This window comes from Ambystoma mexicanum, chromosome 9 (assembly GCF_040938575.1).
Source record: "Ambystoma mexicanum isolate Mex_15411 chromosome 9, UKY_AmexF1_1, whole genome shotgun sequence".
Classification (NCBI taxonomy): domain Eukaryota; kingdom Metazoa; phylum Chordata; class Amphibia; order Caudata; family Ambystomatidae; genus Ambystoma; species Ambystoma mexicanum.
In genome coordinates this window covers 598,872,409-598,899,914 of record NC_090931.1, presented here as the reverse complement: position 1 = coordinate 598,899,914, position 27,506 = coordinate 598,872,409, and the positions used below count along the sequence as shown (strand labels likewise).

At 42.9% G+C, this 27,506-nt stretch overlaps 1 protein-coding gene and 1 long non-coding RNA gene across 4 annotated transcripts in view; one reads left to right on the top strand and one right to left on the bottom strand.

The window, feature by feature from the left end:
- Nucleotides 1–27,506, bottom strand: part of LOC138488338 (uncharacterized) — a 554,435-nt gene that overhangs the window by 154,034 nt on the left and 372,895 nt on the right. The gene's annotated exons all lie outside the window — the stretch shown is intronic.
- SPECC1 (sperm antigen with calponin homology and coiled-coil domains 1) overlaps nt 1–27,506 on the top strand; it is a 1,474,528-nt gene that overhangs the window by 1,075,514 nt on the left and 371,508 nt on the right. For both annotated transcript variants that reach the window (XM_069615230.1, XM_069615231.1), the window contains one exon: nt 18,322–18,424. In XM_069615230.1, the coding sequence (XP_069471331.1) occupies nt 18,322–18,424 (103 nt within the window). The remainder of the gene's footprint in view (nt 1–18,321; nt 18,425–27,506) is intronic.

Sequence of the window (27,506 nt, the reverse complement as noted above, 5' to 3'; positions counted from 1 at the left end):
ATTAGAGATAAACAAATAGCTTTATCACAGAGAGGTGGGGGCACCCTCTTAAGGACTGGTTCAATTCTCCCTTCTCTAGGAACAGGTGGGCATCAGTCAGCAAAATGGGATCCGCTTTCCTTCACTGCCTGTCTGCTGTCACTCCACTGAAGGAGGCCTGGGGCTTTAACTCCTCCTAGTCCTCACTTAGTCTCTGCTAATAGTCCTTCAATGGTCCAAAAGGAGGGCAATCTATTCCATCTCCTTCCTGTTATATTATTTTAAAGGTTCTTATTCCGCACAATGTCAACACCTGCATTGTCCCTTGGCACTCTGGTGGATCTGTACATCAAGGGAATAAGAGGGGTGCAAGTTAGTAGAACTGACCAGGTGAAAAGAGCAAGAGAGCTGTGATATGCTGTTGGCAGCTTCAGGTCAGTTTACACCATTCGCTGAGCATAGGTGTGATTTTCCGTTGGTAGCTGTCATGTGCTGTTGTGCAAGGCTATGTGTGGTTTGTTTCGATGTTGTTGTGTAGTGAGGTGTGGGCGGTTTGTTGTGCTGTAGAGGTATGGTTGTGCTTGGTTCAGAGTTTGAGAGGTGTATGCAGAAGGGTGAGTGTTTTTAGTAGGGTTGGTTAGTTGTGGTACCCTACCATACCCTCACTGTTTTTTATTGACTGAGGCCCTTGGCCCCGCCCCTGTTGTATATTCTGGTGTGCTACACTTACCACGCCTATGTTGTGTCCAGAAGACTGGGTCCTCAATGGACTATTCAGTGGCGGTACCTTTTCACCCACAGCGTGTAGACCAAATGCTGCCCACATCCCTCCCCCTTACCACCCTCTGGCATGCAGCAACCACTACCCTGGGGGAGTATGTGCTCACTGTGCCCCATGGTCCATCAGGCTGTTGAGAGGGGGATGCCTCTCCCCATTTTCTTCTAAGGCTCTTTGTCGGTGGTCCGATAAAGTCGGACTCATCTCTATCCCCCGCCTCCCGTTTGACCCTCCATAAGGAAGTGCACACCTAAATCTCCTCCTATTTGGATGGCTCCCTTCCTCCCAGCACTCCAATCTGGTCTGGCCTGCTCCCCAATCCCTCTCATTGGGAGAAACGCCTACATCTGGTACTCAGCAGCACATCCAGTGAATTCTTCTTTCTTTCTATCAGTCAGTGAGTGATCGAGTGAGTCCGTCAATGTCTGTCCCTGGGTGTGTTTTGAATCTTACATAGAACAGTAACTCCATTTTCTAGAGGTGTGTATACTTTCCCCAATCTAATTGGTCAATGTATGCAATCGGACAGCGTTCCAAAAGTGACATCACAGTAGACATACCCCTTCGCAGTCATTGGGCATATTAATGAAGTAGGCAGTCTGATGGGAGTAACTTCTAAACCCAGTTTCCCTCCCATTTAATGTGAGGTCATCTCCGGGATTTCACACATTAAAATATTTCGCATTCTGGAACATTAAATTTCCCCTATGTGACCACTTTAATAATTTGCTCACCAGATTCCTCTGTCTGGCACAAATCAATTGATCCAAGTTTTATCATTGCATCACAATTCATTTTGGAGTTAATGATGTTTCCCTTTAACTCACTCCTACATTTATATTCAAATAATTTTTCCATCTCAACACAATGGACTTGTCACTGCAAACACTAGGGTATTTGGGTCATTGGCGCGCAGTTTTGGTGCAAGGAAATGTGCATTCACTTTATTTGCACATTACAACTCCATTTAAAAAAAAACATTTTTTGGTCTATTGAATAGAGGATTTTCAGTTGAACATTTCGACACCTAAATTAGTTCTCCAAGTTCAGTTCCAGAGATACGGGCGATTAAAAACAGTTCAATGTACATTAACAGGTATTTTCCTTTATACAAAAAAATAGTATTACAATCACAGTTCATCTGCCTAGATACATAAACTAGGAACATGGTCATTTTCTATTGCATCAGGGCTGGAAATCTGCTCTTGTTGACTTCAGCATGGCTCATATGATCTTTGTAGCTCAGGGCCTGGATGATGAAAAGAGCTGTTATAATTTGAAATTCTGTGGTTTTATGGTGTTAGTTATGTCTCCTCTGTTTCCAGAACTTTAGTCCTGTTAAGTGTTGAATTCTTTCATTCAGGAATGCCTGTGAGTTGGTGTTAATAGATTTGAACTGAGCAGGAGCATGGATGCATCTGATTTTTTTAATTTTAAATGTTCAGCCCTAACACATATACAGGGCAAGTAATAAAAATCAACACTTAAACTTTATAGCGCTGTCCGATTTGCTTCGCCTGTTTTAAGGAGGATCCTTCTCTGCAGTGTGCACGCTTCAAATAGTTTATTATCTTGGGAAGAGAACTTATCTGTCCTTACATCCTGTATGATGGGCTTGGGGGGGCGGGGTCTTTGTGAGTTGAAAGGATCCCATATGTCACAATTCAGTGCTGTCTCCATTTAAAGTTGGTTTCCGTCACAATTGCAGCTTTTAATGTGCCTTTTCCTGTTCCCCTTGATTTTACATTTTACCAAAACGTGGCAACATAAAATATTGTTTTTCTTTCTTGAAACTGCTGTTCATTCCCCTCAGATTAGGCAGTTCCCCATTTTAACAAAGGTTGCAGGTTATTTTCTGGTACTTGAAATGTTCATCTCGGGCCTTGTCAATTAGAGTTTTGAGTGGCTGCAAAACATTGCACACTTAGTTTACACGTGTGTTTCCCAACTGCTGAGCACAGGCCGCAACTTAAATATTGTTTTTAAAATGATGCCTTCCTCTACAACGTTTCTCATGAATCAGACTTCCCTACAATGTGGAGGTTGGAGGGTTCTGAGTGGTTTCATGTAGTGGAGATCACGGGGGTCTGGATGGATCCTTGAGGGACTCCACAGTGATGGGTAGAGTTGGTGACCTGGAAGAATCCATTTGTATGTACTTTTGGTGATAAGCAAGGTAGGATTCGAACCAACTAAGGATGATGTCTCTGAACCTCATGCAGCGATGTAGATTGTCGGTGAGTGTCCGGTGGTCTATTGTGTCAAATGCTGCTGAGAGGTCAAGGAGAGCTAGGAGGGAAGGATGGCCATCATGATGGTTTTAAGGGCATCATTCATTGCATTGATGCTACCTGTTTCTGTGCTGTATCTGGGTCTGAAGCCAGATTGGTATGGCTGAAGGAGGTTATTGACTTCGATGTGTTGAATGTGTTGCATGGCTACTGTTTTCTCAAGGCTCTTACCTATGATATGGATGATGAGGCTATAGTTGCTTAGATCCTCGGGGTCCAATGTCAGTTTCTTAAGAAGCAGGAGGAATTGTCTGGTTTTGATGGTCGAGGTGAAGGTGCCTTGTGTTAGAGAGCTGTTGATGATTGCCGGGTAAGTGAGGAGTGCTTCAGTCAGAAGCGTCTTGAGTATGTAGGTCAGGGAGGATGTTGCTGCATATTATTATGTGGCCTTGAGGTATGCTAAGGTGGCAGTGAGGTCTTCCATAGTTAGTGCCTTGAAAGTATTCCCAGCATTGGTGGTGCTGCCAGATGGAATGTGTAGTGTGCTGTCCGTTGTGCCGATGTTGTCTTATGTGTTGGCGGATCATGTTGATCTTGTTGATTAAGAAAGAGTTGATGGCAGTGGGTTTTTTGATGGACTGTCCTATGGGTGGGTCAGGAAGAGGTTTTGGTGCAGTGCTTGATGGCTTTGAAGACTGCTCTGCTTTCATTATTGTCTGTGTCTATGGTGTTTTGGTAATAGTTTGTCTTGGCATTGTTGATCAATCGTCTACATGTATCGGAGTTCCTTGAGCAGGGCGAGGTTGAATGTACTGCAGGATTTTAAGTAATTTCTTTTTTTATGGTTCTTTGTAGAAGTTCATTTCTTGAGTATACCAAGGTGCCGATGATTTAGGCTGGAGGATGTGCCATTTCACTCTGGCATGGCAGTTGATGTTGTTTCCGAGGGTGTTGGTGAGTTCTTGGCGAAGCGATTTGCAGACCTGGTTCGTTGGATCAGTCCATGTGAGGTGGAGTTTGGTGAGGTTTTCCGTGAGAGCATCCAATGGGAAGTTCGTGAAGGATCAGAGGGCTTGTGTGCTTGGTTTCTTATGGGTTTGCTTGAGAGGTGTGGTGAGACTAATCTCAAAGGGGATTGCCAAGACTAGGGTGATGCACTACTGTCTAAGTTTCACAAGCAGTCTGGCTGCTGTGTATTGGAGCCCAAGGTAACAAGGTATAACTGAGTCTTGAGAGTACTAGTGCAAGTAGCTGTTGGCAGATGGCAAGTTATCATTGCTTAATGCCAAGGGATACATCCGGCATCTGATTGCCTATTCCTGCGGAACACATGTTCAATTTGGTTAGGGTTGAGTATTAGCTTTTTCATAGTCGTCCGTGATTCATGCATGAGGCCTGTGCTTAAAACTTGTGATTTTGTTGCACAGTCGCAGGTTTGTGATGAATTAGTGTTCGTCCCTTCTCCCCAAGGGGGGGGCCAAACCCTTTGAGGCTAGGGAGGTGAGACCACTCTGCAAGACCCTCCCTTGGGGTCTGGGCAAGTAGGAACTCACTGGGAGTGACTCTCCCTTAGGGGTCTAGGACTCTCGTCCCCACGAGGAACTCCCTAGACCAAACATCCTGTATGCATATGTGGGACTGCCTAATATGAAGAATGAGGGATACCCCTATTTGCATTCAGACATTGTGCAAACAAACCAACCAATCAAAGGAAAAGAAGATGCCTCTTTGCGAAAATATCTGTACATAATTGGTATGAGTAAAGAAAGAATGAGAGAGATTATGGTGCACAGGGGAAGCCCCCTGATGTAATTGTGCGTTACAGAGGGGGAGCAGAATTATGCTGTGGAGCCTGCGACTTTTGGAGAGGTGACGAATGCCAAGTCGAACTTTGAAGGTCCGGCAATACCAGCAATGGGCAATCCATTGGATGAACTGGGCTAGAAGACCCGTCCAAAGTGGTGGTGTCACCGCGGTCATACCATGGTGAACAAGACATCTGTCTAACAGCACCGAGACCACACAGCAAGCAAGCACTGGCAGCTCCCTTAGACAGCAAAGGCCAGCAGTGAGGCCGAGAACAGGACAGCGGCTAAGTCCAAGAACGAGACGCAAGAAGGCAAGGTCAATTACCCGAGCAAGTGCCGGACCCGGCCATGTTGCCCTGGAGAAACGAAGGTACCAGGAAGAACCGGAGGCCACCAGGACAGCATACTGTGATGAGAGAAACTCGTAAAGACTATGAAGGTGAAATACAAACTATAAAGCAGTATAACTGGGGGTATGAGAAACCATTGAAGAAAGTGGCAAATAAGATTGTTTGGAAAGCTGAAAGAAAGTGGAAACAAATACCCTGGGAAGAAGAGAAAGGCCCCAGGAACTCTGGGCTGAAGAGGGGAAAGAACACTCCATAAATATGTGCATTAAGTGTTGTAGACTAAGACTGTCCAGTGTCTTGGATACTAAGAGGAATACTCTAGTGGAGAGAATCCAGGAGGGAGGGATTCCTAATCTGGATAAAGTTATAGAAAACCTAGAAAGAGCTGGAACTCCCTCAATTACCCTACAGAGGATCAAAGAATACCATAATAAGATAATGTAGTTCTAAACAGACATATTCAGAAAAGGAAACGACCAGGAGAAGATAGACATTCTTTTGGGGGTCTTTGCGCTGTTCATATTAGTGGTAGGGTCAGGTAGAGATCAGTTTGGATTGAGGGCATTTGCTTTGGACATCCCGACGACAGACCAGCACCTTTTAGTCATTTTAACTCCCTTTAGCAACAGGCAAAGATGTGCACGTTTACTATAATTTGATTAAACAACATCAACATGTCAGTAGTGTGCTTCCAACCCACCACCGGTTGCAGATGATGTGGGTATCATCCGCAGAGTTGAAGAATGTGAGGCATGAGCTCTCATGTACCAGGAGAGGGGGCATGTAAATGTTCAACAGCAGAGGAAAGCCACTGGAGGATTAGGGCACCCCATATATCCGGTTGCAGGAATGTGATCTGAGAAAGGCCACTTGGGGGGGGGGGTTGACCTTTCAGTAAGGTATGCGATCATCCCGCCTAGAGTGGATCCAGTTATTCCAATGGTTTCTAGTTGACTCGGTGGAATCTCCTGGCTAATAGTGTTACAAGTGGCAGGAATGTACAGCAGGGTGTGTGCAGTGGGTGACTTGGCATCTGCTTCGTTTTCTGGAATGTACAGTATCAAGAATAGAGTGCATTCTGTTCCTGTCTTTGATCTGAATCTGTGTTGTGACTTTTGTAGCAGGTTGTTATGACTATCTTCACAGGGGAGAAGAGCGGGATTGAGGCCTGTACTGTTGAATTGAGGAGAAGCCCTCCTGCTATTACTGAATCTTTGTGTTGCCTATTATTTACTTTGGCACACACTTGCTAATATCCCCAATCAACCTTTGTTAATCTTACATCTGTGTGTCTGCCTCCTTTTGCTCTTGCTCGGCTTCATAAAAGGCAACATTTTCATTATCCACAAACATAACTGTTGACTTTATCGCTGTGATATTATAGTCTAGTAAACAATGAGTGAGACATGTTTAGTTTTGGATACTGGTGGTGCATTAGCAAAACCTGTAAGTCGAAACCATTGCATTGGAGTACAGATGGGAAGGAGATGGATTGTGATGAGGGACAACACAGGTTATGAGCATTGTATGGTTACGTACCCACCATTTGACTGCCCATAGGCACGTTAATCCCTGCAGTCATCCCCACCCCATTCATTTCTCCTCCCTGCCCAAAACACACCTTCCTGGGTTCTTTGAGGCAGCTTGGTCACACAGTAACATCAAACTGTGTGCTGTGTAGGGAGGCACTATCAGTGTTATTTCTAAGCAGCCTTCTGAGAGTGAATGGATTAATTGCTGCGGTTAATGACCCTCTAATAAAATGAGAATTTCGTAACCAAGTGCTTTTTCAGCCACTCGATTTATAAGTAATGTGTGTCCTTGCATCTGTTGCTTGTGTTGAGGTCTTGTTCAAAACGAGCATTGGAAAAGTCAACAGTTTTTGTCTTTGCATTCGTTTTAGACAAACGCCAGGCACTTACATGAAATGCGAAGTTCACACCCTATTTGCCAGCTGTTGCTATATTATTACCAGGTAGTATTGCTATGGTAGTGCCTGGCAAATGCATACTCGATGCCTACCCAAAACAGAAAAACTGTAGGCTTTGCAAATGTTTGCTTGATTAGTATACACTGCGATATGAATGACTTCCAGGGACTCCCTATTTAGGCAGATAAGGTACAGTGGGATTTCATTATTTGTCCATGCTCACAAAATCTGGTTAAGTTGTGAAGCCAGGATTTGAGCTCAGTAGTAAATGTAGGGACTTGCCCACGTGTCTAATGTTTGGCTATATATGGTATTGTATGGTAATGCACACACTCACTGTAAAAGGTATCTTGGTGTAAAACCTAAAACCATATTTTGCTTTAGAGGGATGTCTTGAAAGCTACACAAATCACAAAATCATTCAGCCTGACAGTGGACAAATCAATATAGTAATATGTTGAACAAAAAGATTGTAGCTTTATATTACCCCATCCATGCCAGTGACACATGCTTCATGTTTTATGCCTTGTGCACAGTCATGAACAGAGGCCCTTCTGCAGGCTTTTGGTTTTCCCGCAACAGAGATCTGGACGCAACAGATTTATCTGGATCTCGGTTCCATGGAATTGTGACCCCATTCGGGTACTGCATTATATTCCTATTTGTAACCAGTGTATTATTTTTATTAATTCATGCATAAAGTGATTGGAAATGGCTGTAGGCCAATGTGAGAGTGGACTGCTATATAAACATGCTAACTCAAGACAAGTGACCCTAAAATCGAGGTATACACTCGGGATGCTCAAAGTTGTGGAACTGCGTCTTCACATTCTTTGTGAAGTTTACTTTTATAGTGGATTAACATACATAATGATACAAGGATCAGCATTGTAATATAGGATTACATTTGTCGTTCCATTTACACAATATAAGTGCAGGTATATTGTCTGTGTGTTTGGTTTTAAGAACATGGGTATCCAAGTGGATTATACAAGTTATTGTTACTGATAATTTACTCAAGCCCATTGATCAACAGCAATAGTTGTTCTTTATAAGATAAAAAAATCCATCAATGTATTCATTTTTGTAGCCCCATCATCTCCAATTTACATTTGCAAGCTTGGTCAAAAATTCAGTATTTTCAGATTTCCACAGTTTGTTGGTACTTTCACGGTGAAGCTTAGTGTTGTGTTACACATTGCTTCAGATTTTCCCTAGCAGTGATTGTCCAACAACATAGTTTTGCATTTTTTTTAAGCAACATTCAAGAAACCGAAAGGGAATACATAACCATAAAATGTATAATCTCTGTTATAAATTAGTTAACACGGGTTTCAACTGATAATTCTGATCGCATGAAAGCTTCTCCTGGTCTTCTTCGGGACCAATCTACAGTAATGCCTGGATATCTCTAATTCCTTTCCAACAGACGGAAAGGTTACAACAGTATATTTAATTGTACATATGAAACACCAAAACACTGTTTAGAATGGGGCCTAAACGAGCCAGACAGGTTTATCACCTGTGACGCGGTCTGAGAGCTGGATGGGTGTTTACCAGAGAACCAGAGCCAGGGATGTCATTTGGCGTGACCAGGGGTTGCAACTGCGACCCTTGTGGTCTCCTTGCTAACCCTGTAGTCTCCCTTGCTACCCCGAATAAAAATCTTTAAAAAAATAAGTTCCCAGCGTCATGTGGCTTTGTTTCTGAAGTGGCTGACTTTCTTGATCAAAACAAACAAAAAAAATAAATAATAAAAATAAAACCGGGTTGCACAGTGTAACACTTTGAGCAGTCACCCTAAATAAGAAAGAATAGCCATAACGATTTGTCTTTCTAGAATTCTGTACAATAATTACTAGACTCATTAGAGGTTCATTTCTAGCAGACTTCAGGGGGTGAGTCACCAATTTACTCTGTTCTTAAACACCTCAACTCAGCCTTTCATCCTTCTGAGGTTGATAAAGGAATACCAACACAGGTTGGGTGAAATCGTATGCATATTTGTTCTATATAAAGGTCTTAAGTGTAAGTGCTTTATAAAAACACATCATTCTCATTTGGCCTTGGAGGTTTGCCTGCATTCACAGTAATTTGGCCCTTTACATGAGATTAATTATACATATGCTGATCCATTCCCGTATGAAATGTATATCACATCATAGTAATATCGTAACCATATTTCTCGGGGTACTGAGAAACAATGCTATGTGATGCCACTTCCTGTTTGTCAAGTGGTGAAAGGTTGTGCTCCATCGCTTCCCGTGATATCACTTTGGGGTTGGGTCAAATGGCATCACTACCTGTGATGTCATCAGAGGTGAAGGGTCATGTGATGTCACTTCCGCTACCCCTGGCATTTTGGTGAAATGACGTCCCTGCTGGTAAGTATGGCTATTTGGAACGGGGACAGGCAGAGGGCCTGGTAAAGTGAGTTGTCGCAGCCCACCAGTCTGACTTTCGCGGGTCATAAGGATTTGGTTACTGAAACCTCTTTATCTTACTGCACGACTGGTGACTTCTGTAGCTTGAAAAAAGTGGAGGTACTGTTTTTTGTTTCAAAACCGGATTCAAGTTCTGTCAAAAAGACATTAAAGGGGAAGTTCACTCAAAAATGTTATTGTTTTAAAAGTATTGCCCTCAATTAAAAATGTATGTTAACATATTTTTTTAAAGTTCCTATGAAAAATAAACTGTAAAATGTGCCTCCAGGTCCTGCTTTTCAATGACTTGGAGGCATCCATTTTGCAGCCAGAAACAGTTACATCTGTTAATTTGAATTCTCTGCTCTTGCAGCAGTAACGAGCAGGAGCCCCCTGCTGGGAGCTTAAGCTTGTTGCTGCCGCAGAGCAGAGAATTAAATAACACATTCACAGGACACTCTGTCCTATGAATGGCAATCCTAATTAAGCAACCAAACACTCCAATCTGTAAAGCGTTTTTTTCTGTATTAGGATGACATTCATAGGACTGACAGCTCTGTGAACGTGTCAACAAGGCAAACACGTCCGGTTTATTTAACAGGGTGTTTGCCATGCTCTTTCAAGAGGACACTTGTGTTCCAGTGGTTAAGGGTTATCAATTTCAACCATGTGAACCGGGTTCTAATTTCTGCCCTCTTTTTTCTGGATGCTTCAAATTTTGTTTTAAAAAAACAATATTTGAAGCACCAGAAAAAAAGGTAGGAATTCCATTCCAGGCCGTCTAACTGAAGGAACAAGTCCGTCATCACTGGACCACTGGAGACCCTGCTAATCACAAGTGTTCATTAGCGCGTCATGCGATATGACAATGAGCACTGATTGCCATTCCACAGCTAAGGAAATGGAATACACGAGTCCCCTCGTGTAGCCTAAACCCTCAGCACTGTGAAAGCAGCAGTTTGTGGTGCTGCACAACACCACGGCAAAGAGCGCTTTGAATGACGAGAGACTCTTATGGTGAAGGGTTACACCCTCTACCACTGGAACTGAGTTAAAGTGCCAGCCTGGCAATATGATTCACCATAAAAGACGGGTCGGGATTCAAACTCGGGTTGAGTGGTTGAAAGGGCTAGCCCGCTAGCCCGTAAGCGTTGACCACAAGAGTCCGTTCTTGAGCACAAGGCAAACATGCCCTGTTAAACAGGATGTGTTGGCCTTGCTCACACGTTGACAGGACAGGCACTCTTATGAATGCCATCCTAATGCAGTGAACAAACGCTTTCCAGATTTTTCTAAAAAGCGTTAGTTATATTAGGATCAGGGGTGTTGCTAGGTCTGGAAAAGACCCGGGGCCACGCTGATGTCAGAACTGTCGGGACTGGGGGCTAGCTAGTCTTTTGGCTGTAGCTCCTGAGATTCTATCCGGGGCTACAACCAAAAGATCAGGGGCTATAGCCCCCTTACCCCCCCTAGCAACGCCCCTGATTAGGATTTGCATTCAGATGAATGCTTGCCCTGTGACCGTCTTGTATTCTCTGCTCTCCGGCAGTAACAGCTACAACTCCCAGTATGGGGCTTTTGCTTGATTACTGCCACAACAGCAGAGAGTTCAAATTACACTGAAGTGTTGCTGCTCACAAAATGGCTGAAGCTTATTTTTCATAGAAACTTTTAAAAGAAAATGTTAACATTTATTTTTATTATGGGCATTATTTTTTAAACAATAACCTTTTTGAGTGCACTTCCTCCTTAAGTCAATACCAGTTCTGGCATGATATAACTAAGGGATGTAAAACATTTAAAATCAGCAGAGGCGACTCCATCTAGTATTCATTTTCCTCAGATAGGAGCCATGAATACATGTGAATGTTTACATCTGCCTAATTGCTGAAGGAGCACAAAATGATGCGGAGGGCAGTAGGTTTTTATGTGAAGAATTGTAAGGAAATCGACCAGATATAATGAGTAGAGCAGCTGGAATATATTGTATTCATTGTTTATTTGCAGGTCTTCAAATAAATGAAGCAATTTCTACTTCTGAGCAGTGAAGTTGGTTGTGAAATGAATCGGGAAAGAAATGGTATTTGCCTTGACACTGTCAATTACCAAGTAGGGTTAGTTGGGACATGTCACGAGGTTAGAATAATACCTAAATTCATTGAAGGTTTCCTAAGCCTAAAAATATTGTTTGTTGGGTTTCACATTTAGGTATTCATGAATCTGTGGGGGTTAGTGATTGGATTAAGCCCTGTGTGTGAATATATCTCGTCCTGATGAAGGCCTCCCCAAAATATTCTCAGAGGAACCTAGTCAGATGGCCGTATGCCTGTAAAGGGCTGAAATACATTGCGTCATCCTACCTGTATTGTTTGGTCTACATCCTGTTTTTGAATTTGAGAGTTGTGAGATTAAATAGATGGCAGCGCATTGCCCCACAATGATTTATATCTGTTGACTTGCCTCAATTGTGAAAACCCAGAGATCAATTTTTAGCATTGTATGCTAGGCTTTAGATCAAATTGGGGCCTTGCCGTATCTCCTCTATTGCAAACCAAGTATGGATGACATTCATGGAATAACAGTTTTCTGCACTTTGTTGACACTTTATACTAACCCCATTTGCACAATTTGCACATTTTGTAATATGTTGAACCTTTGCTATTTTTGCACACATGTTTGCATATGTGTATGTAAAAATGTGTTGATTTTATTTGTTAAAAGCTGGAATAAAGTTGTTTTTAGAAAATCTGGCTTAGGTGTGATGCAGTTATACATTTGTCTGCATAAATCCTTATGTCCTTGAACATAGGGAGTAAGCAGGAGGGGTAGCTTGCTCCACGTGTGCTTCTCTCCCCATCTAAGTGTTACAGGCCCCCCATAAACACAAATGTGGGGAGGATCCGTTCTGTGAGATTGCCATACCATGCACTCCTCGGGCGACGGAAGCAGCTGCTCTACTCAGTTCTTACTTGCAAGTTTCACACTTAATAACAGAGCTTTAATTCCATGCATACCTAAAACCCTGCAACCAAGTGAGGCGCCAAGTTGCAAAATGTGGAAATAGCACACAACAATCCATATGTAGGCTTGTGGGGAGAGTGGGGTTGTTTCAGAAGAACAAAGCAACATTCTCATACAATTCTTCTTATTTTACGCTGCCGCATGAATCCGTCTTATAAAATCTCCATTCCTCCTTTAAATCTTTTGTGATCTTCTCTTTCATTATTTTCATCCTGACAAGCACCAGACTTTCCAGTGAGATGAAAGAAAAGGGCGATAAACACTTGTAGAACTAACAGCAGCTTTTGACTCTGTGAATAGGGAGCTGTGGAAGTCTCGAAGTAGGTTGGGTCTCAAGGGACGGGTACATGGTAGCATAAGAGGTACTTTACAATGGTGTTGTGGCAAGAGTAAGTTATGATCTGAAAGAAGAACTGACCCAGCAATACTCCCTAGGGATTCCACCCTATTCTGAAATGGTTTACAGGAGTTTCTGTTTGGCCGGCACCTCGATATGTCCAGGGTGGTCGGTACCTTTTAGACGTGCTTTTTGGAGATTGTGCTGTGCTAATCGTTTGCACAGAAATGGCAGTGCATAATCTATTGGGCACCTTTTGTAATTGCTGCATTTGCAATAAGCTGACCATTAACCAGAGAAAAACAATGGCGATGGTGAAGGGCCCAGCTAAGCAGCATAGCAGTGTTTCTGTAAATGGTTGATGTTTGGAGATAGTATCTCAAGTTGACGACCTGAAGGTATGCCTTGATGATTAAACAGGACAGGTGCTGCAGATGGAAAGGAGCATGTGTGAATTAGGGCAATCTTCTGGCGAAGTTCAGAGGTTCAATAGAACATGTGGTGGCAATTCCCCGTCACAGGCTCTTGATGTCTATCAGCAGAGTTTTGCCCTTGTGGTTATATATGGTGAAGCCTGGGACTACGTACTGTGTACACCTCTTACTCTAACTGAACATTCCTTCATTGGAAGCCTTTTTCTCATTGTATAAAGGAAATTCTGCCGGGTTCCCTGCCTCCAGAGACCAGGGTGTGCCCTTTCACTGATCGTATGGCCCGCTTGCCAACTGCATATTGGGTTAGGCTATGGTGTAACTGAAATGCCTCAGCAGCATACCAAGCCACATTGAAAGATATTTTAGGCCTTGGTGCTTTCATAACGATCCTGGAGCTGGCCTGGGTGAAGAAAACTTTGTAAGCACTGGTCTTTTGGAGCGAGGCCTGTGGGAGTCTCTAGCTACGATTCCAAGGAATTTCCTTAGGGAAGCAAGGGAGAGATTTTAGGATGCGAGGAGGTCCGCATGCTGGGTAGCCTGGACAAATGCCCAATGTTGTCCCCGTATTTGAAACATGGCGACATATGGAGGGTTGTAGCTTATGTGGCCTCCAGTATACAAAAGGCTAGGAAATGATTTTTACAATTTAGAAGCAAGAGAAAGTGAGAAAAGAGGGACACCAAGTGGGAAAGAAAAGGTAGATGACGCAATACAGGAAGCAGAGAGAGGGGAGGCTGGCTGTTACTGCAAGACTGTGATAATTGGAATGTGACAAAAGAAGACTATGGTGATGGAGAAGGACTATGATGAAAGAATCTGACAGAGGAACTACTGTGGGCAGCGGAAGGACTATGATGGACTGTGGTGAAGGACTGCGACAAAGGACCATGACAAAGGTGAAGTACTAACTGTGGTGGAGAAGGACTGATGAAGGACTGTGACAACAAACGTGGGTTGTGACAAAGGACTGTGACAAATGACAGAGTACTTTGACAAATGGGAGGAGTGTGACCAAGGACTGTGATGAATCACACTTATGAAAGACTGTGATAGAGGAATGTGACAAAAGACGAAGACTGAAGAAAGGTGATTAACTGTGATTAAGGACTGTTACTAAAGAGTAGGCATTTGATGAAGGACCTTGGCAATGATGGACTATTATAGATTGAGGCAAAGGAGGACTGATAATGAAGCACTGTGATGGACTATGGCAAAGGAGATGGACGGCGACATAGGAGAAGCACTATGTCAAAAGAGAACAATGGTGATGGACTATGATGAAGTACTGTAATGAAGGAGGACTGTGACAATGGACTGCTGAAGGAAATGCACTGTGACAAATTAGACAGATAATGGTGAAGGAGAAGAACTGTGATGATATGATGCACTGTGACGAGGAGCAGGACTGGTGGACTGACAGAGGAAGACTATGAATGATGTCTGTAATGAAGTAGAGTTTTGATGAAGTCGGTGATGTATTGGTTCTTGAGCTCCTTTCTCTTCCCTCTAGCAATGATTTGACCACTAGATGACAATGTGCCAAAACCAAAAACAGCAAGGTGGGGTGACTACACCAAGCTTAGCTCCATGCACACACTGAAGAAAAATTGACTGAATTACAATGTATCCATGAACCAATGCGAAACTCAGTTAGCTTTACCAACTTTCAGCCAAAACTAAAAAGAATATCCTTTCCGTTTAACTTCCTCTCCCGTTCAAATTTAAAGTGCTAAGTACAACTATCCTTACTGCAAGATATAAAGGGCCTAATTCACAGAGCATATTCCAATGGGGATTTGCCAGTATAAAACGCTTCTGTGAATTCGGGCAAAAGTGTTTTAGGGAAAGGTTCCTGTGTAAGACTTGCTCAGACACATCTCTGAGCTCTCAACATGTTGCATGTCATTTGTGACCCCCAGAATGCAACAAAAAGCAGGAATGCATGAGCTTCTTAAATATGATATTGGATAACCACCTCAGAATTGTCCATGTTCAATTCTGCCCCTTTCGTAGGTTGTATTTAATCTGAGACCGCTGAAGAAACTGGAGGGGTCAGACGTTTTATTTTATGTTTCAATTAAATATCTCCTGTTCTGTGCCTGGAAGAAATTATCCAATTGCATGTAAAAAGGTAATTTAATCCGTAATCAAACGTGTTCCTGCCCATTGAAGGAAGGATTTTCTGGCAGGTTAATGTGAATATTTTGAGGGACAAATCTAAAATTCCATTTTAAATGTATGAATACATCAGTTATTTGACATGGTGCCAATAGTCTCTGCAAAGGAATTACTTGATGTTACATGTAATTAAAAATAAAGTTCAGTCAGAACAGAGCAGTACATCCGCAGAACCAACAGATGTTGAGGAAGTAGCCATGCTGGGAAACCGAAAAGAAACCCAGAGTTTTTCACGATCCAAGTCTAAGAACAGTCTGGTGGTACCAGTCCAACTCTATCTGATCTTTGAGAGAGAGGGAGGGGGGATTTCTTGGACCCTGCTGTAGAAAAGTCCAGGGGATGTCCATGAGGAGCAGTATGGTGTGGGCGAGATGATAGTAAGAAGTACGCAGCCTAGGGCTTTTGTGGCCAAGAGAGGGGGTTTGGGGTAAACTAGGTTTGGCAATCCCACAAGGTCCCCAAATTGCTGTTTCATGGTTGCAGACCCAGAGCATGGAGGCGAAAGGCAGGCATTCAATCCCCATCTCATAATTCCAATTGGGGTCTGGGAGAGCTATCCCATTTGATACGTATTTTTGTTTACTCTGACTCTCCTTCCTCACTTGAAGCCGAGGCTGTATCCCTTGAGGTGTTACATTTAATGCATGATTATGATAGGTTATTTATAATGCGCTTAATACCCAGAGGTTTCCAAGTGTGGACCCGGGGATCGTAACTGTGTTGCTCTGCGTCGTCTTGCTTCCAAGGTGAGCGCTTTGCCTCTGAGCTATCCTCCCGAGACATGAGTATTCCTTTTTCAATGCAATCCTAGTGAGGAAGCAAAACTGCAGCATTCTTAGAATAAAACCAGGACTGCATAATCTATCTGCTCGTAACATGGGCTAACCTGAGTGCTATGAGCATGCAAGGCTGAGAAATGCTTTCAGGATGGAGGGGCATCCAGGCAGTAGTGCCATGCATTGGAGGGCTATTCAAGAATGGTGGGGCGAATGAGGCTGGGGTCTGCGACTGTTGCACGTGGCCTATGGGCATGTTCAGCTGTAGGGAATCTGTGAACTGAAACATATACGGTGCAAAGGGAACATGCTGGTTGAGGGATCTGTGATTTCGCTGCATTGCAAGTGTCAAAATCGAAAAAGCCACTTTCGAAATTTGCACTGCATTCCCTACCCCACCCACACCCTACTTAACCTGTTGGTGGCACACCTCATTGTCTGCCGCCGACTGCCCCATCTCCCTGCGACCCCGGGTCCCTTCAGTTATGTGGTTGGGAACAAGTGCCGCAGGGTCCCTTTTTTTTGTTGTTTGTTTGTTTACAACTTTCTGTACACAAAGCGGGGGACACCCCTGCAATCCCAGCTGCCCTTGTTCGCTATAATGGTACCGTATGGTGCATTTGATCCGAATTTTAGACTGTACAAAATGTTCCTACTGACAATATATTCGATCAAATCTAGCATACTTTTTTTCTCAAGAATTTGGAGTAATAACCTGGTTGAGCAGGCATAAATAGTTTAGGGCTTTGAGTCTGTGGGGCATGTGGGGGAAGCAATGCTCTGGGCGGAGGGGTAGGGGTGGGGTCAGGCAGCACTGAGAGGTATTGGGCCTGACCGTTGGCCAAAGTGAAGGCCATGCAAGACTTGAATATCACTGTGGAGTAACGAGGACTGGTGGAATCCAATGATTGCTGACCATGGTGGACTCCATGCTTGCTGATGTAGGGGCATATCACAGGGGGGAAGGAAGGATTACCCTGGTTTCACGTTCTTTCCAGAGCTTCCACCTGCACTGCAGCATATGGAGGATAGCTCAGCGGCAACGTGCTCGCCTTGGAAACAAGACAACACGAAGCCACGCGGGTTCGATTCCCAGGTCCGTGCTTAGAAACTTCTGGGTATTAAGCGCGTTATAAATACGCAACTAAGACATATTCCTGTAACACTGCCTCGATGCCTCCGGGTTGTGTGAGTGCTTTAAAAATGCAAATAAAATAAATAAAATCAAAATATGTGTAGCACCATGGAGTGGGGGGACGTCCTTCATCCACTAGAGGATGCCCACGGTCTCACAGTGGCTGGCCACCAGACAGCATTGGATGGATGTCCTGTGGGCCAGAATCAGACATCCGCATGGAAGAAGCTATCATGACATGATGTCTGAGACCGGATCTACGGGATCCAACCGCGGCTGATTTTGCCGCAGCCGGGAAGTTCACATGAGAAAGGTGCAAACTACCAAAAGTTTGCACCATTGTCATGCAAACACACGTACATACCCACACCCCCACCCACACAACAAACCCCCATCAGACCCTTCAACACACCCCCACCCACACCCCCAACATAAACAAACCCCACTTACCTTCTTCACGCTGGGTCCCTGCGGTGCCAGTTCCCTTTCACTTCCGTGATCGGGAACCGGCGCCGCAGGGTCCTTTTCTTTTCTTCTTTTTTTCAATTTTTTTTCTTTTTTACGGATGGCTGCAGGGGTTCCCCCCGCAACTCCCGCTCACTATACCCTTGCATGCCGCATCCCCGGTTTCCTTTTTTTACAATGCTACCACCAAAGGATCGGACTTTTGGTGTTCGAACCTTTGGTGGTAGCATTTTTAGATCTAATGGTTCATGCGAACCATTAGATTCGGTAAAGTACAAACCCCTGAGACCTCCCAGGTTTAAGGACTGCCTACTTAAATGACGTTTCTGACATGCTCTGCTTTGTGTTGAGAAGTGCTGAAGGTGAAGCTTCCAATAAAGGCATACATTATTGCTAACCAACTTATTGTGTGTTTCATCAAGTCATCAGTTTTTTACTGCGGCTGCGCTCAATTGCGTTTTTTTTTTGTTTGGCAGTGTGGAGCGGAAGGATCCTTTAGCTGCCCTGGCTCGAGAATACGGGGGCTCGAAAAGGAACGCTCTCCTGAAATGGTGTCAGAAGAAAACCGAGGGATACCCGGTAAGGTGAAATGCCTCACTTGCTTACTGGACAGCTTCATTACTCTTCCCAGTCCCAAGTACTGACTCATTATTAAGGACTGAGACGAGGAAGAGAGATGATGATGCAATACAGCCATGACAATGCCCTTTTGTAATCACTTTCTTTCAAAAGTGTTGATTGCTCGTTGAATCGTAGATTTTTCTGGAGAAGGGACATGGATGATTGTTGTAACAAAAGAACACGTTGACAAACTTGGAGAGAATTGTGCACGTTAGGCTAATGGAACAAGAAAAAGATTTGTTTTTTGTCCTGCGACACGCAACCGAAAATGGGACAAAATGGCTCTTAAGTGTTCTGGACAGCGGTCGGCGTGTATTTACTGATAAATATATGCTACACTCTTCACGATGCCTTTACGACCTCCTCCGATCACTACGGGAAGAGGGGTAAAGGAAAAGGGGCAATGGGGAAAGAAAACCACAGGGAGCGGTTACTGAATGGTAGAGAGATGTGTACTTCCTGTGGCACGAAGGGAGGAGGGGTCGAGAAGAGCACAACTAGCCTGAGCGGTTAGGAATATGTCAACAATAAGGCTGGACGAGTGTGACAGTGCAACAGTGGTGGCTGGTGAATTCTTTTCACTGGAGGTGTGTAAATATTCCCCATGAATGAGTGTGAGAAAGCCCCAACCAATCAATAGCACACTTTCCAATAGATGCTAGGTCCCCAAGAGTAAACAAAAGCATTTTCCAACCCATTTTGATGATGTTTGTTAACATTGCATGTAGAGTTACACATCAAATTAGACATGTTGCACTATTTGTACAAGTTTCAACTTTCTTAATTTAATTTTGTTTCAGCCCAAAATTGACACTAACACAACTAACTCCCTGCCAGCGTTAGTACCGACGTGTTTCACTCGTAAGGGCTTTTTCAAGGCATGAAGTAGTTAAATTGGGTTTGGATGGGTTTCAATCTATATTGTCAAGTCCCTGTAAAGTTGAAACCATGGGGCGGGGGTCTGGGGAAGGGCGGAGCGGGCGTAGAAAGTTAACCTGTTTAACAAAAAGTATAAATGCATAATGGGTCAAAATAGGCACATTCCAGGGAGACACAAATCATAATTTGTTATATTGCCAAAAAAAATATGGAATACATAGATGTCAAAGCATGAGGAGAAAGAAGTAAAAAAACCAAAGAAAGAAAGAAAATAGGAAAATAATGTACAAAATTAGGTAATTTGATAATACCAGAAAAAAAAGGCCATTTCATAGATTCTGTGTATCCTTATCTATGCAGTGCACAATTATGACACTGGTCCTGAAATAAGTGCTACACTGTCTGCCGTGTTACTGAAAGGTTCGACGTTGGGGTGTTTGCTTAGTCCTTTCACGTGAGATGGTAATGTTGGCATACATGATTTGCATTTATTTATAAGGATGATAATGGGTAACCATAAATGATCAAATTTGGTCAAATAGCGCATTGGTATAAACCTCATCCTCATACAATGCCCTGGCGGTGATTGTATGGAAATCACGCTCACCTTCTCAAACTTGGTGATCTGCTGGCATATTTTCTGACTCTTATTTCCAGTGCCACATATCTCTGTGGTTATGCTAGAATACAATGGTACAATGGTCTTGTAATCTAATGTTTATTGCTATTGTTTTATATACCGCAGAGCAGGTGCAAAATGGTTGCAATAATGCAGGATCCGCTTACCAGCTACAGCAGTGCAGTTCCTTTGTAGTATACATGGTTATGGCCAGCATTAATTTTTCACTTGTTTGCACGGATGAAGCCGATGGATTTTAATGGAAAATGTCTTCGCAAAGTGTAGCTAAATAAGCCATTTGTTGGAGACGCTAAATGTAACTGCAGGGTTTGGAATTGCTGGGAGCTATTTTGTTCCCAGTTCTCCCTTTGGGGATCCTGGTTACCTTAAATCGGCAGTTACCAGGGGATACTTTGACTCCCCAGGCCAAGGGGAGCATTAGAAACCTGCACATGTGATATTAACTTTGATTGTTTGAGAATGTATATAAAGCAGAATTGGGACACATTGCAATATAACATACATGCCAACCCTCCCGCCTAACATAACTGTAGCCCCAATGCATTCCTATGGGGACATTTTCATCTCCCGATTTCCCTGTGGAAATCTCCCTCCCAGGTGCGTCTGAATGTTGCCATGTGTGATATAATGAATTCATACATAATGGCCAAAATGTTAGTGTGTATCACATGTGGAAGTTGGATTTGCACTGTGCTTTGTGCTCCCTCCTGGTTCCCAGTGCTAGCTCTTGCTTACTGGACTGGGTAATGCCTGCCACCCAAGAACTGATTTTAGCTCCTGCTCATCGAATCTTAATTTGGAACCCTGAACTGACATTGAATTCAATGGAACCCCAGGTCAGGGAATTGGGTAAACCATTATTTGGGTATCTTTAGATCCGGGATTTGCTCAGCGTGATTTCAGCATGTCTAGATGGGTCAGTGATATGCACGTGTATGCCCTACTTGCCAATTCTCTACAGTGTACTTTGTGTGTCTGACCATTATGATGTCGGGCACACCACTGCATGATGTAGTCGTTAACAAGAGAGTTGCATCTTTTCTTTACAGACCATGCTGTTTGCTTATGATAGGATTTGTGTTTTCGTCTTCAGAGTTATGTGCTGTTTTTTGTTAATATTTTATGCAAATGCCTAAATATTTATTTTAAATTTTGCAGCCTAATTTAAGATGCTATGTATCATTTGCACTGGTATAGATGGTTCCATCCAAATTCATGTCATAACTAAAACAGTTGCTGTGACTGAAATAAATGTGACTGCGTAATTAAAAGAAAATAATGTAATTAACTGAAAATTATTGTTGAAGATACTATAAGCATGTGTTAAGATCTCATTGATGATATTGACTGCTCGCAAATTCCCCATTGTGTTATCTCTGGTTTATGATTTTATCCATTTGCTCATTCTAGGGCTCACTTGTGGACCCCATAGCTGCAATGATGGGTATTCAAACCTTAATTGCCCGCTCATTTTACATTTGTCTCAAATGGCATTTGTCATATTGGGCTTCTCTAGTTCTTAAACACCTTAACATGTCCGGACAATCAAAGCAAATATTATACGATTGTTGCTTCCTTGCACCAGTTTCTTGACTATCCCAAAGCCCCAAAATTGTACGTCCTTTTAGTTGCCATGTTCATTTGTCCCTTGCCAATGTTAAGCAACTGGGCTCTTGACGTCAGCATTTCCTATTGTGCCGTGAGATCCTTGAATACTCACGCAGAGTGCCCTTTCAGGGCTTCCTATGTACAGCTTGTTGCTATGATAGCATCAGGGCTTTAAGTGGGCCGGGGCCTGCCGGGGCCGGGCCCCGGCAGTCTCCAAAAAGTGGGACTGAGCCGGGACCCTGCTGGGGCCCCCGTCCCACCGCACGCAACATTGGCGGGATGCATTATCCCGTTGCGGCGGCAGCCGCGACGGGAGATGCGCCTGCCATGAAGTCAGGCGATCTGACAGAAGTGGCAGCCAACCACAGCGATGCTGTGCCTGGCTGCCACTTCTGTAAGTCATAGTAACTGCCTCTGGTGACCTCTCGCGCGAGGGATCACCAGAGGCAGTTACTGTCCCTTTGTTTCCCCAGGTCGCCGAGGCATCTTTAACCCTCGGCGAACCTGGGGATTCCTTGACATTTTTCGAGGTTTATGAAAGATGGCTTGAAAAGTACACAATTCAAGCCATCTTTTATAAAGCTTTGCCGACGGACAATTTTGTCCGTAGTCAAAGCTTTATACAAGATGGATTAATTGTGTACTTTCAAAGCCATCTTTTATAAAACCGAAATGTTTTTTTAAAAAATGGCCTGAAAAGTAGGCAAACCGTAAGGTATGCACACACACATATATATGCATGTTATATATCTGTGTGCGTACCTTACTATGGTTTGTGTACTTTGCAAGCCATCTTTTCTAAACATAGAAATACATATTTCTATGTTTAGAAAAGATGGCTTGCAAAGTACACAAACCATAGTAAGGTACGCACACAGATATATAACATGCATATATATGTGTGTGCATACCTTACGATTTGCGTACGTTTTAGGCCACGCCCCCACAAGCCACGCCCCCAAATGAGGCCCCCCCCCTCGATTTCTTACCCCACTTAAACCCCTGGATAGCATATATAACATACTTGCTCTTACAGTTTAGATATTGGTTTATACAAATAGTCTGGTTGTTTTTAGAGTGATTTAAAAAAAAGTATTAAGGGAATTACAAGACATAGTACAGAAGCCGCATTTATAAAACCCATGAATTGCTGGGTGCTCTTCCTGCCATGTATGTGATGTAGTTACTTTCATCAGTATGAAGACCAGGCAGAGAGAGTTCCTTACAGTGGGCGACTTCCTGTAAACTATTGATGGTCTCTTGTCTAGGCATTGTGTAAGCTCTTTATCAAAGTTAAGAATGTGCTATTTATTATTGGGTAATCTGTACGTCTTTGTCATCACCTGTCTGTTGGGTAATGCGACTGATTTTAAAATTACTTTTGTCAAATCTTCTGGTAGTTGGAGTCAGTAATTAACTTCTGGATCTGTTCATTAATTTTTGCTTGGTGGTCGGATTATTTCCCTGCTATATCCCCTAGATAGGAATTTGTTTACAGTTCATTTAGTTTCCTCCTTGATCACAGAATCCTCGCTGCAGTTGTGTCAAGCTCTTGGGAGTTCACCAGTAAGGCTATTACTTGCAGTGAATGTTCGATTGCTACTTGTGGCATGAAGAATGCAGTTGACATCTGTTGGATTTCTGTAAGTTAGAGTGTCATATGTTCCATTTGGTATAGAAGAAGATATAAAGAAAGGCCTATACGTGATCGAACTGCTGTATATGTGACTTCTAGATCAAAGCAATTATCATTGAGCTGACTACTAAATCCATCCAGGATGTCCATTGTGTCATTCCAAATCATTAAGATATTGTCCACAAACCTGAAACAAATCAGAATACATTTCTCTAACTGATTTATTTTTGTGGACCAAGGCATGTGTTCTCTCGAAATGGCCCATAAAAGATTGGCAATTGAAGGTGCAAAGCGTGCACCCAGTGCAACCCCTTTTGTTTCATAGTATTCACCGTTAAAAAGAAAAACATTTTTCTTGATTGTGAATTGAAACTTTTTTTATCATTCCACTGTGCAGCATATATGATACAGCTTTATCTGGAAAGAAATAGTCAAGTGTCCAAAGTGGGAGGCCGTTGTCAATGGAGGTGTACGGTACAGAGATATATCATCTTTTTGCCTTTGCTTTGTGTTGCTTCGATTTATTTACTGTTCCTTAATAGGTTTCATTGCTCTGTTGATGTCTTTTAAGTATGTCTGTCTAGCCACTGCAAAGAATCAAAACACAACCTTACTTCCTGGGGAACTACATGGTGATTAAATCTCCTAAACGGGAACCTTCTTGGAGAACAGGTTATTTGGCTGTTTTTGTTCTCAGTAGATGGGCTGCCACACATGTTTTGCTGGTTTACTTGCCATTTTGGCTGAGATTCCTTGTGTAAGTTGGTTTACTCTATGAGACTGCTTTGATGTGCCATTTATCTGTGTTCTACAGTACTAGTATTAGATTCTTGTCCAGGTATTTAGCCCCTTTCTTTGTTTTTCCAGTGATCGGCTTCTATGCCCAAGATAGAATAAGATGAGTTAAATCATTACCATTTTCATTCATTTTGAATATGAGCTGTATGTATAAAATTCACAAGATGGCCACTTAATAAGGACATAAGAATACATGCTGTTAAATCTCCTTTTGGTGAGCGCTATTTTTAGGTCTCGGAAGAGTCCATTACTGGGTCTTCGATTGTGTATATTGAGCAGCTCCATCTGTGTTCGAGTGGACACTTGTGTTCTTGTGTCCTACAATCAAGCTGTTGTGGTTTGTTTTTGCTCCCTGCGCCTGAAACAGCTGACAAAATCTAACTTTCTGTGTACCATGTTGATATGCTTAAGCAACTGCTGAAGATTTGGGGGTCACAAAGAAGGTCTTTGTTGGGTGTGAAAAAATGTGCCACAGTGGTCTGCATTTGCCTAAGTGTACCCGAAAAGTTCACTTTCATCACGTGGAAACATTGGGGATTACTTTGGGAAAGCTCCTTCATTTGATAACTTCAGTTCCAAGACTTTTTGGCTCTTCAAAAGGGGTGTTTCCTTATTTTTAAAAGTAAAGCAAATAAACGAAGGTGGGTGAACACCTGACTTACATAGGGGCTAATACTCCATTGAGCTATCTTCCAATATTATTGTCAGATATTTTCTCACTTTTCAATCTAATTCAGTCTGATTGTAGTGGATAGACTTGCATTGGTCATAAATATGTGATTAGAAGCCCAACGTCACTAAATTAAACACATCGCCAAGTAACAACCGATTGCGCCACACACTGAGTTAGCAGCAATTATTCGAATTCTAATTAAAAAAATCGCAAAAGGAGACACTGGCCAATTTCCAGTGCACATGTTCTTTACTAATCTGCCGCCAACACGTGTTTCGTCCTTGAAACAAAGATCTTCATCAGGGTGTTTGTTCTAAATGGTCATTTGAAGTTTAATACTCCCAAGGATAGGTTTAATGTCTTTCTTCCTTTTAACACTCATATGATTACCAATGTCCTCTAGTAAGTGGTCTCATTCATTAGTGTCAAACCACAAATTCGAATTGATCTCTCTATTTTTCTAAATATGCTGATTAATCAATTCTTCAAGGTATAATCCCAGTTCAATAATTTCTGTTTGCTCTGTGCAAAAAACATTAATTTTCAACTCTTCTCTACTTTAATCTGGTTGCTGCTAAAAATATTTTTAAGGTGGATTCCCAGCTCACTAGTTCAAAAAGAATGGTTTATTAGACCCATCTGCCTCCTTGGGTCAAAACCACGGTGTTCCATGTGGTGCGCCTGTTTTTCTATATTTTTTTACTGTATAATGCAGTTAGTTGAGACTTTTTGTACGCACACATAAAATCGAGTAACTTTACAGCATCACCAATTACATTTGTATAAAAATACAAAGCTTTGTCAGATGATGGAAAGACTAAAATCGTTGCCCATCATAAACACATTCCAAATTTTCAGTGCTAATGCTTATAACTTTCATTTTACCATAGGCCAATCAAAATGTTCTAATTTGTGCTCTAGACTCTCGCATACCACTTGCAGAAGTCTTGCAGTTTCCACTTCGTTATTACTACACAGTCTGCATGTCCTTGTTATTATAGGGATCGCTTTTCTTCCTCCTATGATCTCTAAAGATTCTGCGAGGTAACATTGAATTTTCAAATATTCATGCAGATGTACGTTATTAGGAAACATGTAAGTGTAACGAGGAAAACTACGTCCAAGGTACCCCAAAGGATTGTCCACTGTTTACCTTGATGTGATGTCGTTGAGCTCAATGACGGCTGCTTCATAAACAGTCTTGATTCTTCTGTGATTGAGTTCCGTCGCTTCAACATTTAGACGAGTGTGCCAGATGTGTGCTATGCTGTAAATGTTTCTGGCCACACCTCCTCTCAGGAATGGATCATGGCATGCGTATCCAGCACCTATCGTAATTTCATTAGAATAGCACTTTTTGCAAACAAATTGTCAACTGGCGTACAGGAAGGCCGTTTAGGCATTTGCTTTCCAGGAGTTCTAATTTATTGCTGAGTTTATGTGTTCAAATTGCAACACTGTATGCTATTGTAGATACTGTTTTTGCTTTGTAGACCCGAAGGACAGCTTCCATAGAGTAGGCCCCATTTTTGAGGGCAAAGGCTGGAAGAGCACCCAGTTGTTTTGCTGGAGTTGTTAATTTGCTAGTGTTGTTAATCTTGTTAGTTGGGGGCACCAGTCTAGCTTATTGTCAATAGCACAGCCAAATATTGGTAGTTTGAGACCACTTGCATTGTATTTCCATACAGTAACCAAACCAACCAACTCCGACTATTGCCACCATGATATTTCTCAGGGGGGGGGGGAGAATTACTTGGTTTTGGTGGTGTTGATCTTAAGTCTGTTACTGTCCGAGTATGTGGCGAGTATGCATCTGATGTCCCCCGGGTGTGCAGACCAACTAAACGAGGTTGCCCGCATACCCAACCACTGCATGTGGGTGTGCCCTAACTTGGGAGGGTATGCTCTGTTGGAAGAAATAGACTCTGGAAAGTCTGATAAATAAAGATTAAACAGCGAGGGTGCCAATATGCACCCCTGTTTGTCAATGTGGACTTAATTTGCTGGAGATCACCGCAGAAAATGCAGATAAAGAAAAAACATCTTTGTTTTTTTTACTACGTCACTACCATCCGTACATTGACATTTTGTGACAAATAACAAGCTACGCTCTCAGTTAAAGATAGATTTTGCGCATTGTATGTACATCTTTAAACCTCAGTGTCAAAGTGGAGCACGGCACGCCGTCCTAACACTGAATTGAATCATAAAGATGGTGCATCCACAGGGAAGGCAGTGTCGGCATTTCATCAGAACCATAGGTAAACCGGTTTGTCGCTTAACTCTTCGGCCCGTGTCAGATTCCAGAAGCAGGAGAGATGGTAGGTTAAAGTTCGAATTAATACTAGGCCTTTGCTGGTATTCATTAAAGTGGTGGGGCGAAGGGGGAGGCAAGCCCCCCAAACATATCAGATTTCCTGTGCCCCGTTTTGAGGCAGAAAGAATTGGAAATGCTGCAGAGTAGGGGTTCTAGACAGGACCTGTTTTTTTTTATTTTTACCACATTTATCTTGAATGTTGTATTCTGCACAATGCAGCACTTTCAGCACTTGAGCAGAGGGTAGAGGTGGTCATTCATAGCTGCTGCTCCGGTCTCTATGCCACTGCCTCCAACACAGCGGTTTGAGGACTCATGCTCCCAACCCTGCCATTGCAAGTGCTGCAGGTCGTACAGTGGACCTGACTTGCCTCGTCTTGGTCCAGGAGACTCTATGGATTCAGGAAGGACTGCAGGCAAACCGTACTGCGATGGGAAAACTAATTTTACTTTCGCTGCCCTCCTTGGCTCTGAATTGCTCACCCATAT